The sequence below is a fragment of the Sitophilus oryzae genome, unplaced genomic scaffold (assembly GCF_002938485.1).
Source record: "Sitophilus oryzae breed Bouriz unplaced genomic scaffold, Soryzae_2.0 scaffold_1420_pilon_pilon, whole genome shotgun sequence".
NCBI classification, from domain to species: domain Eukaryota; kingdom Metazoa; phylum Arthropoda; class Insecta; order Coleoptera; family Curculionidae; genus Sitophilus; species Sitophilus oryzae.
In genome coordinates this window covers 878,439-893,297 of record NW_022146083.1, presented here as the reverse complement: position 1 = coordinate 893,297, position 14,859 = coordinate 878,439, and the positions used below count along the sequence as shown (strand labels likewise).

Sequence of the window (14,859 nt, the reverse complement as noted above, 5' to 3'; positions counted from 1 at the left end):
CAAGGATATACACTGCTCAAATATTCGAAAAAAATGTGTAAAGAGTTGTATTCATTTTTTTTTGAACCAGCTGTACAACGTTTTATCTGCAACCGAAAAATAAGAAAATGCTGCTCTAATTTTCGTTTATTAGTCGCCCACCTTTAACACCTTTAACTATGACATTTGTCACATTTTTTTAATTATAATTGTGGGGAATTGTTACCTGCTTCAGACTATAGTTACAAACGTTGTTTATCAAGTAGAGAGTTTTTTTTTCTGAAAAGTCAGTTTGCCCTGTCAAGTAAACGCTAGCACTTTTTGCCCAGAAAAATCATTTTAAAAATTACGATGAGCGATTCCGAAAGTCTCCCTTCAGAAGGGGCGCTATTCTGTACACCGCATCGACAATTGTTGGTATCGGTCAGTTACGACAGCTCTCGATACGTATTTGTATATAGTAAAAATGTGTTAATTGTTGTTGTCATAGTTACCGATCAGAATCGCAAATTTGTACCGACGAGGATCGGTATCTCTACCGTGCCCTTGTTAACCTCACGGTAGAGATACCGAGAGTCGTCGGTACAAATTTGCTATATGTCCTATTAATGCCACCTAAAACTATGACAACAACAATCAACACGACGCTCATTGGCCGTACGTACCGATAGCTGTCGGTAACTTGCCGATACCGACGATTGTACAGAATAGCGCCCGATGTAGAAGTTGCCGCAGTACGTGCCATGGAATCATTACTACCGGAAAAGTCCAATCTATTTCAGTTAGACCTTCACTATTATCATCGTCATCATCATCAGCAGCAGGAATTGTTTTAAAGAAGTGTAAAAAATGTGTTATTAATATTTATAATAATTAGTAGTAGGAATTTGTATCAAAAATTAATATATTTAGATGTTCGTAGTTATTTTTCATTATTATAAAAACTAGTTGTGTTATAGATTCATAACACCACTAGTTGTGTTATGAATCTCATAACGTAACTGAAATACTAAAAAAATAGTGATGTAAAAACGTTATAGGTAACTAAACGGTTGTAGATAAATATAGTATTTACATTGTCCTAATGAGCATTTTCCAATCCAATCTTGCTTTCTTTATCTATGTCGAATGTCTGGCCTTTGAATTTGATTTAGCAGATTTGTTGTGCTTTTCTGAGCTTATTTTATGTTATTTGTTATTTATTCTACAACTAGTTTTGTTTCGGCAGTTTGATTTCGGAAAAGGCCAATATCGACTCTTAAATTCAGCACGGGATTAGCAGCGCCTCAAGAGCATTCTAGAAATTAAAAGACAGGGTTTTCTATAATCATAACTTGAGCACAAAAACAAAACTTGCAGTGTACCGAGCAATAATATCCTCCACCATGTTATATGGAAGAGAAACATGGGTGGCGTACCGCCGGCACATGAACGGATTAAACAAGTTGCAACAGAGACATCTTAGACTACTCTTAAGAACCAAACGTACCTATTGGTCCTCGAATAAGGCTAGCTGCGAGAGCGTTGAGGTCATGATTAATAAATCCCGCTAAAGATGAGCTGGTCACGTATGCAGGATGCAAGAAAACCGCCTACCAAAATATCTTCTTTACTGTGAGCTTGTAGACGGTAAGAGGAAACCGGGTAGACAACTCAAAAGGTACAACGATATTTTCCACAATAACTTAAAGAATCAGTGGGAAGAAGAATTGTAAACTCAGTTAACAGCGACAACCAAAGAGTAAAGAGGCAACAAAGTAATAAAATTTTTAAATGTCCGGAGTGAGGAAGAGAGATAACATTATCGGGCTTTTCAGTCACAGAATAGCTCATGAAAGGAAACGCCTTGCGTAACCATCTTCTGATGCGTGGCAAATACTCGTCAGCGAGTAATATATAGATAAACCCAACCCTGTCTTTACATTCCTGGTGCTGTCGCCTAATAAGAAACCCACCCTTACACCCCACGTCCCCTTTTTTCACCTAAGGGGATAAATGAATTTAAAGTGGTTTGATATCATTTTACGACGAGGATCTGCATCTGTTCGCCATTGTTTGGGTAATTGATGGAAACAGGCGATTTGATTAACGGCCCTGCCATCGCTCGCGTAATGGCCGACTCAGGTGAGACTGTTCCGCATCTCCCTGATTCAGAATAATCGTCGAAATGTATACAGGGTGTCCGGAGTTACACAGATAAACCTTTATATTTTTGTACTTTATTTGTGGCGTCATTATAAGTGCTTTGACAAAAGGCAGTATTTGAGACGGTTTTTCAGGGGGTAGTTTACCATTTCCGATATCAGTCAATGAATGGTTGTCATCTTGGCGCACTCAGGGATGAAGTGTTCTGGTGTTTTTCCGTCTTTCCTACAGAATCTGCATTCGTCGTTGTTTCAATCTATTGAGATGTTCATTGAGGAGAGAGTGTCCTGTTAAAAACCACGTGACAATCTTAATGATTGTGCTTACTTAACTGAAGAAAATAGTTCTTCGAGTGTCGTAGACAGTTACTATCCTGGAAAATTAGACGCTGAAAGCGATATCATTCTCTACGTAATATATGCCCCAAATAAGTTATTTCTTGATTATTTCGAAAAGTTTACGTTCTTCTAGATCAGCTATTCTGAGAATGTCTTCATTTCTCATATGGTCGATCCAGGACACTCCCAACATACAAAGTAAGGTTTACATTTTACCAAATTTTAAATTCTATTTATCACTAGTACTTTCAGTGTCCAATGCTTCCATCCAATCCATTTAACAGAATGCGCCAGACATAGCACTTCACCATCTGGTATCTATAAGGAAGAAATTCAAGTCCTTATCTGTGCCCGGTGGCGTAGAGGTAACTCTCGTCTACCAATTCAAAGGTTCTGAGTTCGATTCCTACAGCTGGCATTTTATCAGCCGACTATTTTTAATAAAATAAATATAGTTTGGGTACCTAGGTCGGCTCAGCCTTAAATGAGTACTTGGGATTCACAATCCTGAGGTAATTATGGGCGGTTGAAGCGTAGTGCTAGCCACATTATCTTCCTTTGTATACCGAACGGCTCTAATATGGCAGGCTGTACCTTGCTACTCCCAAAGCATTAAACGCTATATACAGGTTGTTAACTGGACAGTTACTTATAGGGGAACAAAATGGCAACACTGCCTATTGAGAACGCATGCACTTATAGGGTTTCCTCCGCGTCGTCTATCGACAAGCGGGCCGAGGTTGCCATATTTCAACCATAAAGCCCTTGCCGCGAGTACACTGAAAAAAAGGATCTCTCAGTCAAAATGAATATGACTTTGACCCAAAAGATTGGCGCTTTTCAATAGGGCCAAGAGCGACGTTTCTTTGCCCAAAGCATTAACTATCTTTTCATAAGCTTTAAAAAATTACTTTAGAGAATAGAAGAATCTATCTGTCCAAAGTATTTCACTCTTGATCCAAAATGAATATTCAAAGAAGTTCTTGCTACAAGAGCAATAGTCTTTTTGATTCATGCAAAAATTCTTGATTAAAAAGGGACATTTCTTGATTAAAGAGACACTTTTCTTAAACCAATAGCGAATACTATTGACTCAACTAAAATTTATTTTGATCTAAGAGAAGTCTATACATCATATACAGGCATATTACGAGGTATATTATTTTCTGATAAATTTAGGTTTTCCTGGTCTGTAGTAAGTAAAGTGATATTATTTTCCTCGATAGTAGTTATTTCTGCTTCTTCACTCCTTGGTATTTTTTGGGGTGGTTCATCATTCTACAAATTACAAAGATATGTTACATCACGATTTCAAAGTAAAGCAAATAAATTATTAAAATTATAAGATTTGGTCACATTTTGAATTTTTTAATACGACGACTTGAAATTCTAAAATTTTTGTAATTATTTGCATAAAAAAATCGATACCTATATTCTTATTCTATCTATAGTCACACATGCATTATCTAAACAGGTGCATTAGGTAAATGTCTCTTACCTTCAAATATAGCAAATAAATGCTCTAATTGCCATTTTTTCAGAAACTCCTTTAAAGAATCCATATATCCTAAAATTTGTTCATAAAAAATGACAAATGCATGTTAATAACGATCACTAATTTGTTATACGATATGCGTTTACCAAGTGAAAAATTCCAAGCAACAAAACCCGTACGTACTATGATGTACGACTGATCGGACTGCCGACTGATTGTGTATACCGTCCTTCGTCATCGTCTCTGCGTGTTGTTATTATTTTTCATCAAAAGAGTATTTAGCTATTGGAAAAATGGCCATGTTTCTTGAATGAAGTACTTCCTAGCGTATTTTTCTTATTATCTTAAAACAAAGTAACTTGCACTTGGTTGAATGAAAATAGATTCAAGAGAAATTTTCGAATTTTTCAAGAAAACCAGTTTTCTTGAGTTAAGAGAGTTTTTCTTCAGGCAAAATATTTTCTTTTACGCTAAAATAGATTCTCTTGCCACTAAATTTTTTTTTTCAAAAACCATGACGACTTTATTTCAACTCTATCTTTTTTATCAGTGTAATAAACAAATTAACAACCTGTATATACGGGAACTATATATTATTATTATCTGTGAGAAACCTTCAAAGTTTTAGGAAATCTGTTGTTTTTTTCTATATACCAGAAATCTACTATCAACTTTATTAAATTCTCATCTTCCTGCTCATCTCCAAGGGTAAATATTCTCTGATTCTTCCACCTAATCCCCTCTTGTTGATTAAACCGCCACGACACTAGCAGCATCGTTCCGGAGCCCTTTAACGCACAATGAACGTGGCAGGGCTGCGATGTGCCCCTTGAAAGGGCCCCATAACACCTTTTAAGAATGATTTATATGTTTGCAGTAGGCCGTGGCAGCCGCTACGTGGCCGCACGAACCGCCACAAAAAAGCTTCCATAGCCTCCTGTTACCGAGGTATTAAACAGATGCTGGCGACAGGTCTGTTCGCAGGCTAAAGAAAGCGGCAATGTTGTCATAGGTACGAGAAAATACTCTAATTGGGGAGTTTTCTGTTTTCTATATTAACATTATTTATTGCTATTTATTTATCATTAAAAAAAGTATTAAATTATAAGAATGCAGTTTTAGAGATCAGCAACATTGCTCCTGTCAAACTGTCATCTAATAATAGACTAATATCAACTATCAAATTTTGAGCAAGCTGCCTTTTAGTATGTCTGACAGTCATTAATCGCATCAGACAACCTAGTGAAGTTTAATAAACACTCTAGGAACTCTGGACCATCAATTTTAATAGTTAAGAAGTGGATTACTGACTTCGTTGTGCGAGTCTGAACAAATTAGGCAAAGAAAATAAAGCCCTCCTTCTCTGGGTGCCGGCCCATCAAGGGATAGTAGGTAATGGAAAGCAAACCATCTAGCTTAGAAAAAGAAGCGAATACTCCATTAACTAGACCAGAAACGTTCTGTTTCCCAACTGAAATTCAAGGACCTGGAAAACTCCATTTGTAACCAGAAATGGGAATTCTCCAACGGTTTAAATTTTCTCAGTAAAATTTTCATCCATTGTCATTCGGCCAGTCATTTTTGACGCTATTTTTTTTCGATCGTATGGTATTATTTAGAAGGATTGCTGGACTAATGGAATGTATCGAGCTAAATGGAGACTATATTCAAAAATAAACGCTTTTTGGGGAAAATTTTATATTTTACTCCAAAAATTAACTGACTTCTCAAACTGTCCTCAAACCATTGTTGGGGTATTCTTTGGAATCAGACCAGATGCTTCAAGGGCACATTTGATGTTCTAGTCATTATTTCTATCATTTAATCTATTCTGAAGTATCAAAGAAAAACCATCGTTCAAGCCGGCAACGTGGCAACTCGCAGCATCCGACTATTAGCAGCGAGAATGTCTCTCCCTCCTGCAGAACATTCGAAAGAATAGGGCCTCGTTTCCATTTGCATGAACCGAAGAAGCAGGAACTCAGTGGCAGGGGCGGGCAGGATTACCCAACCAATCAGAGAATAAACAGAATTGGCGGGGGGAAATAATGTCGTCGAATAAGGGGGGAACGCGATTAGAAAGTCTAGATAGGTTGACGTTTGTTCTAAGAGTGACGGCTTCGTGTATACCTAATACCTAAGCGTTTTGAAGTTGGTTTTAACGTAGAATTATTAGAGAATTTGAATATATGTGTTGGTTCACAGAAGAATATAGAATATGTTTCTTGAAAAAGACCGCTGAAAGAGAAATACAGAAAACTAAAAAAATGTTGATAAATTTTATTATTATCTATCAAATCTGCACATGGCTTCATCTGTCAATCCCGTCAGCTTTTAAATGCCTTTTAATCTTGCAATACCCTGTTAGTATACCCACTACATTTTTGACTGTAAATGTTTTACTATGACCTTTCTCGTAGTAGAAGGGTAGTAGCATGAACTTTCTAGAAGAAGTGTTTAGTTTGCTGTAACGATGGAAATAAAAAACCACAAAAATATACTAAAATTACTTATATTTCTTAAATAATTACTTATATATTTACAAAAGTCTTTGCAACAACAACAAAACGCATGCTACAAGAATTGATGGTTTATAGGAGAAACCACTGCCAGTCGTTTGGGCTACCAAAAATTCGCTAATTTCCAGTCTTCTACTTGACGCCCATTCAATGTTACCCTTGGCTGTGTCAATTGCCGATGTGACAGTGGAATTTGACAAGTTTTCAACGCTATACAGATCTTCCAACTATAAATTCCAGGAGAAAAATAGTTATTAAAGCACGAAAGAAAAAGTGTTTCTATATATACATTCTATTAACTAATAACATACGATTGAAAAAAAACGGCGTCAAAGATGCATAGAGATTGACCTCGCCAAAATTATCAATTGTCATTCCTCAGCCGTCTTTGACGCCGTTTTTTTTAAGTACGGTAGATATAGATAGTACTGAGTAATAAATAACTTACCCACGATAATTGATCGGTAGAGTACAAATAGCCAGATATCGTACCAACCAAACTTGAAGCACTACCACTGTAACTGAAATAAAATAAAAAAGAGTTCAATAATAATTATTTATAATTAACAATAACTTTTAGTATTTCTGTACACAACAGCAGGCAGGCTTATTAACAACAGCGTGAGACTCGTATGTATATGATTCTGCTTTAGATATGTGTTAGACCAAAGCACTAAATCATTGCTATAGTCTCTTCAACGGCTCGGGGAAGATTTCAGACAGACGATATTCAAAGAATGACAGAAATTACCATTTGCCGGTGAATTACAATGAAAAACCGGATAGACACATCCCATTGAACAGACTATAACACAATTTAAATTTTTGTTAAAAGTAAAAAAATAGTTATTTTTTATGCAAGACGATAAAATAGCGAGTGAATTAATTTCGGAAGACGATAATGCAATTTTATCGTCATGTATAAAACAATATTCTTTTCCATAGCGAGTTACATTTTAAAAAATATTCAGAAATTATTATTTCAAGGAATTTATTATGAGTAGAAAAAATATTGTGCTGGGTTGGCGTTGGTTTCTATGTGATTTGACAAATAAATAAAGCTGTCTCTTTAGTTCAGTTTTGTGTCTTTTGTTTCAGTCAGTTTTGAGTCAATATTTGAATCAGAAATGGCTCAAAACGAAATAAGTAAATTACCAACAGATATTCAAGATGAAGCGACAAACGCCATATCCAAACTACTTCCATTTAAATCCCGAATAACTTATAAATAGGAATACAAAAATTTTCAAGAATTGAAGCAATTAAAAAACGTGCGAGAAGAAATAAAGTTTTCAACCTATATCCCCGCTGTTAAAGTATCATTTAATCTACCTTTGCCGTTAAAGTACTATTTTTGATAGATATAAGGCAATTTTAACAGTAGCTATGGAAAAAAAAACATATTATTCCACTTACTATGAATTCATGGCATCATAATTTTCTTTAATGAATTCCAGCGCAGCTTCCATACCCAGATCGCTGTTTGCATAAACATAGCTCCATACTGATGAGAAGTCTTGTATTCTTATTCCAGACGAGGCATTTATGGATTGAGCAAGGAATCTACCAGAATAATGACAACATAGTTAAAACAATAAGGGAAAAACAATTTTATTTTACCCTTTCAGTATGGTTTTGTCTGCCGAACATCCCAAGCCACTGAAGATGGTTAAAATTTCGGACATAAGCTTGGTCTCTTCGTACTTGCTCCACAAGAAGTTATAGTCACCTTCTACGTCATCGCTGTTTCTTAGAGCATTGCAGTAAACAATTGCCCTCAAGTTTTTAGGGACCCTACAAAACAAAATCAAAATTATAATTCTATACAACTTTAAAATTAATAATCATTAGGTTTAATACAGTTTATTTTATTTTGAAGCAAGTCATATTTCTAAACGAGATGAACTTTTTTGCTGATTAGTTACGTCAGAGCTATTTGGCTTTATGTCAAGTTGGTGTTGTCAGTTAAGGAAAAAGTCATTGGTTGTTTATTATATATAAAATACATATATTCGATACCAATTAAACTTTTAGTTACGTAATCGAGGGCGGGATTTTTAAATTCATTGTTACCAACTATGGATATACTCGGCGCCGCGCCGTGCCGGGCTGACTAACTAGAATTTAAATTTCCCGCTGGGGATTCAGGTGGTATCTGTGCTGTAAAAAATATCAAGTTGCCACATTTATTTATTTATTTCTAGACATTGTCATTCGTTTTGACACTTTAGTTTTGTATTACGAGTTTTTGGTTTAAATGAATTGTGTTGTGATACTTTAAGCTTAAACATTTTTACTAGCAGACCTTGCAGTCGAAAACTGTTCTTTTTAGAACCTCTTTTAGTGCGAAGTGTACAAGATAGCTTCATAGCCGTTGCAAAAAACTCATCGCAACCTTATTAGAATATTTTGAACGGGAAAGCGTTAGTAATATGTAACTTAAGTGCTGTTAAGGAGGTGAATTTTGTTGATGTAAGTAATAACTGTAATATATTTATAATTAATTTATTTTTGTTTTCTAAAATATTTTGATTAAAAGAGAATATGTAAAATTGGACAACGCTGTGTCGGTCAAGCTTAATCACGTGACTAAAAGTTTATTTGGTATGATCTATACGTACTTGTTTCCATTGTTTCTGTAATCGGCGAACAATTCTTTTGACTTTGTTATGCATGTACTTTCTCCATATTTGCATACCCTTCCTAATATGAGCACTTGCTTCATGGTGTAGACTTGGTCGTCATTGTCAATGGTGTCAAAAGGCACAGTAGAGTAGACGTGTTCGAGCAGATTTAGCATCCATTGAGAAAACTGCTTTCCTTCAGTAGAATCGTATCTGAAATTCAACAAGTAGCATTAAAAACCTGTTGTTTTAAAAAAAAATAAGTATCTGTTTTATGTTAAATATACAGGGTAAAAAAAAGGGTAAATAAAATATACATTTCCATGATTTTTTCCGAACTGTATTCCGGAAACTCCGGCAGCATATTCTGCAGATAAAAATAAGTAAAAATATTCGTATAAACGTATCTCCTAAAATGCTTTCGGTGATACAGGGTGTAGGAGTTTTATTATGATTTTGATTTTTTCCAAATAATTTCTGAAGTCACGTCAATATTTGGATGAAAATTGGTGTCTGGGAGTTTTTTGACATGATAAATTTGATTTTGATGTCAATATGGCTCCTATTTGTAGGGGGCGCCACCTACATGTGTTTTAGCTGTTTTGAAGAGTAAGAACTTTTCGTCCGTACCTGCATAAATCGACTGGGTAAAAAAATATACATTTCTATGATTTTTTACGTAAAAAATGTCTCTTGGTAAAAATCGTAACGAGCAACCGTTCTCGAGATATTTAGAATGGAAATAGTCAATACATGTCATTATATTGACAAAAAATAAACACGTTGAATAAATAACTATTTGACTGAAATAATAAATTTGGGATTTTTTTTATTTTTTTAAATTAATCTTAATTTTTTCTGCGAAAAAATTATGATAAAACAGTTTCTGTTGAACTTTTGACACAAACACATTTCAAATTTATGATTTCAGTCTGATAACTCTTTAATCAACATGTTTAATTTATGTCAATGATGACAGGTATTGATAATTTCGATTCCAAATATCTCGAAAACCATTACTCGTAGCGATTTTTACCAAAAGACCTTTTTTACGTAAAAAACGTCGTAAATGTATACCTTTTTACTCAGTAGTTTTATACAGGTACGGACGAAAAGTTATTACTCTTCAAACCAGTTAAAAAATATGTAGATGGCGCCCTCTACTAGTAGGAGTCATATTGACATCAAAATAAAACTTTTCATGTCAAAAAATTCCCAGACACCAATTTTCATCCAAATATTGACGTTACTTCAGAAATTATTTGGAAAAAATTAAAATAAAAATAAAACTTCTACACCCTGTATCTCCTTAACTAAGCATTTTAGAACATACATTTATACGAGCTTTTTTACTTATTTTTATCTGCAGAATATGCTGCCAAAGTTTCCAGAATACAGTTCGCACCACCGTATACAGAGTGTCCGGAAATTAATGCAACAAAATTTGGTCATAGATTCTTGAAAAAAAATAGGTGACCCGTGTCTTTTATTTTTGGCCAGTGGCCTCCCTTTTCGGATTTACTGCCCCCTGAATTTCGCCCCTAAAAAGAGTTTTTTTTAATATCTCAGGGCCCTGTTGGACGAAAATCACTAAATTTGGTACACGTTGTTTTACCATAAAATGACATTTGTTGATGCTATTAACTTTTTTTATTTTCATCAGTGGCGTCCCTGCGGTATTTAAACTAAATATTATTGAAGGAAAAAATGGTACGCCACTGTTTTTTTTAAATAAAAATTATTTTTAAAATCTACATTAAATTTGGTACAACTTCATTTCTCGACTTTTTTTCGTACGACGCACCGTTTTCGCGTTTTTTTTATTTGCACTTAGGTAATAAAAACAAAATTTTGTAAAATAAAAAATTATTTTAAACTTGTTTGCCGTTTTGAAAATTTTGCCATTGAAATTTACGGTAAAATGTTAGCGATTTAGTCAAGTATGAAAACGGTTTTTATTTTTTTACGCGAAAACAGTGCGTCGTACGAAAAAAAGCCGAGAGATAAAGTTGTACCAAATTTAATGTAGATTTTAAAAATAATTTTTATTTATTATTACAGTTGAGGGTTGGAACCTTTGGTGTTAAACAGCAAAATAAAAACACTAAATCACCACAATACACCAAAACACTTTTACTTTTACACTGGACGCGCGTTTCGCTAACCGCTTATTGTGGTGATTTAGTGTTTTTATTTTGCTAATTTTTATTTAAAAAAAAAACAGTGGCGTACTATTTTTTTCTTCAATAATATTTAGTTTAAATACCGTAGGGACGACACTGATGAAAATAAAAAAAGTTAATAGCATCATAAAATGTCATTTTATGGTAAAACAACGTGTATCAAATTTAGTGATTTTCGTCCAACAGAGCCCTGAGATATTAAAAAAACTCTTTTAAGGGGCGACATTCAGGGGGCTGTAAATCCGAAAAGGGGGGCCACTTGCCAAAAATAAAAAATACGGGTCACCTACTTTTTTCAAGAATCTATGACCAAATTTTGTTGCATTAATTTCCGGACGCCCTGTATACTTTGAATACATTATATTAAAGTAATATGATTAAAATTACGTACCCAATTCTTGTCAGGATATGATTGTTTCCAATAATAGCCGCATACCAAGGATAGTACTCAACCTCGTGCTCCAAATACCTTAAAACATCCAAAACATCTTTGTAACTGAAATCGCTCATCACAGTACTTGCTCCAGCTCTACCAAAATTATAAGCATCGCTGACAATCTGAGCTCTGTTCAGCACATCAATGTTGAGATGATTGGCATGTAGAGCTGTCTTAATTGCTGACCAGAGAGTACTATCATAGTTCACTCTGTAAAATCCAGATTGTCTGTTATTTAGGATGATCCAGCTGTTGCCATCCAAGACCCCACTCAAGGTGAGGGTCGATCCAGGTACTAGCCAGGCTTTAACTGTGGTGTTTGAGAATTTAGAAATGTCGCTGGATACGGTGTAGGATATGGGAACGTAGTATTCAGTGGTGTCGTTGCCGGTGAGCAAGAATCTTTGCTGTAAATAAAGATTTAATTTTTATAGAAATTTAATCTTTATATCGGATTAGAGGTACAAATAAACATAATTTGGATTTATCAATATGATTGATTATAAACACTTATAAATTCTTTTCACTTTATGAAATTCTTGAAGGAATGTTATGAATCATAACACAATTATTTTAATTTTGATTCCAAACATGTGTTTTGTCCAGTGATTTTGATCTTGTGTTTATTTTTTTTATTTCATGAAAATTTTGTTTTGTATTACAAGTTTTTGGTTTAGGGGAATTGTTTTGTGATTCTTTAGGTTTAACATTTTTTACTAGCAGACCTTGCAGTCGAAAATTGTTCTTTTTAGAACCTCTTGTAGTGCAAAGCGTAGAAGGTGCCGAAGCAGCTTAACAGCCGTTGTAAAAAGCTCATCGCAACCTTATTAGAATATTTTGAACGGAAAAGCCATAATAATGGGCCTTTATTTCCATTAAGTGATGTTAAGGAAACGCGTTTTGTTGATATAAATAATACCTATTTATAATTAATATATTTTTGTTTCCTAAAAAATTGTGATTAAAAGAAAATATGTAAAAGCTGGTCAAACTTAATCATGAATTATTTGAAATGATATTTATTGTATGGTTAGTTAAATAGAATTATTATATCTATTACATTTTCTACAAAAACAATTAGTTAATATAATTGATAATGACAATACAATGCAACTGAAATTACGTCGTATAAAAATTACCGTCATAAATTTTATTGTCAATCGGTTTTAGCCCAAACCAGTCAAAAAATAATAAATCTGTTATATAAAGGAATTACCAATATTAATTAGTACTATTCCAAATTCTTATAATCCTCCGCAGCTTAGTTATTGATAATAGACCCAAAATCCTATAATTAGTCTGGATTTTGTCTGAATATACGCACACGTTTTATTAATTAAAATTTTATTATTACTGGATTACTGTACAGGGTGCACCATTTTGGTTGTTTCTATAGGGTATCTAGGAAACCGTGAGAAATATTCAAATTTTGATACTGCAGTCACGGGTTCTTTTTTGTTTTTTTTAGCAACCAAGCTCGCGCTCTGGATACCGCTCAAAATATAAATCAGCTGCCATTTGCTTATGTTTTGCAAATTTACTCATTTTTTTATTATTTAAAATATATCAATCTGTTGAAATGAAATGTCCCGCCTCCATCAAAGGTATGTTCCGATCACCATGGCAACCGTTTACTTCGTTCCTCGGCGCGGCCTACTATCCACTAAGTGGATATTTTAAGAAAAATTTGAAGAGTTGAGGTAAATAGTGAAAATAAATATAGAGTGTTATATATTTTCGAAAAGCCCATGCCAAGCTGAATAAGAAAATTTAAAAGTATATAATTTAAAAAAACATAAGTATAGTTAATATCTCAAAAAATATTTTTTTCGAAAAAAGTCTGACTACGCCACTGCATTCTACACAGAAAAGTGCCTTTAGAATGTATAATTTATTTTTCCGTGGTTGCTGAAATAAACAAACTATCGAACATCTTCAAAAAGTACAAAATTTGAGGATCCCCCTGTAGCTTCGAAACCGATCAAGATAGCCACGATCCGTTTGCGCCATTGTAATTTTTTCAAAAAAAGAACCCGAGACTGCAGTATCAAAATTTGAATATTTCTCACGGTTTCCTAGATACCCTATAGAAACAACCAAAATGGTCCACCCTGTACAAGAGTACAATTAATTGTTTGTCAGAAACATTTCGTTTTTCAAATATCAACATCTTCGAATAATATCAATATCAGAAAAATCTAAATTAGCATACCTGAGACAGAATGACGTCATTACCGCTCGTAGTGACTGTCACCACCGGGTGACCTGATTTTTCTACCCAATTTTCTAGAACATCGCTCAGAGATACGCCACTGGGTAGCCGATTTGAAGACACGTAGTTGGCTAAACTTGACCACAGATTTGCGGGCGTAGCACCTAGGGAATCGCTAAAATATATTTTTAATATAGATATGTTTCGGAATTTAATTAATATAATTATTAAGAAGAATTAGAATTATTAGAGTCAAGCAACTCGCGCGCATTTTCATTGGAGGACATTGTCATATTTATGTCAAACCAATAATTAATCAACGAGAATATTCGTATAATTTAACAAAATTGTTGTAAACCACTATAAATACAAATTATTGGTTACGTTGAAAAGTTTTTACATGTCCTTCAAATGATTCAATTTAATTCACTTGAAATATGCACACATAGAGCGCACACAATTTTTCTGATATTTTTTATATATGTATAACACCCTGTATACTTACTAATCGGTGAGATATTTCCTAATTCCGTAGATAAAATTATCTGGCCCACTGATAGCAGTTTCAATCATACGTAAGATTGATGCCCCTTTGTTATAACTGATAGTGCTGAACTTATTGGAAATCTATTTAAAAGATGCAGTATTAGTATTATTTTTATGTGACAAAAAGATTACAGCCTTTTAGGACAACATTTCAATGAAATGTTGTACTAAATTTCAATAAAGAGGAAATTAGTTATTATAATACAACATGACCGAAAAGGAACGGCGTCAACGATGGCTAAGAAATGAAGATCGCAGACATTTTATATATAAAAATAATAAAATTATATAAGGATTCTTGCCACTTAACTGCTGATATAGAAATTTAATTGTACGCTGTGTTTGTCATAATGTGGATCAACCTGCTCTCACTACCTGTTTC

The 14,859-nt window shown here is 34.0% G+C and overlaps 1 protein-coding gene across 1 annotated transcript in view; it reads right to left on the bottom strand.

Annotated features, from left to right (window-relative positions):
• Positions 1-6,453: 6,453 nt before the first annotated feature.
• LOC115876217 overlaps positions 6,454-14,859 on the bottom strand; it is a 101,945-nt gene continuing 93,539 nt past the window's right edge. Inside the window, exons 37-44 of the mRNA XM_030891917.1 lie at positions 14,437-14,558; positions 13,932-14,106; positions 11,675-12,126; positions 9,098-9,313; positions 8,097-8,270; positions 7,893-8,039; positions 6,925-6,997; positions 6,454-6,703 (exon numbers count right to left, since the gene is read on the bottom strand). Coding sequence (XP_030747777.1) covers positions 6,497-6,703; positions 6,925-6,997; positions 7,893-8,039; positions 8,097-8,270; positions 9,098-9,313; positions 11,675-12,126; positions 13,932-14,106; positions 14,437-14,558 — 1,566 coding nt within the window. The 3' untranslated portion in view covers positions 6,454-6,496. The remainder of the gene's footprint in view (positions 6,704-6,924; positions 6,998-7,892; positions 8,040-8,096; positions 8,271-9,097; positions 9,314-11,674; positions 12,127-13,931; positions 14,107-14,436; positions 14,559-14,859) is intronic.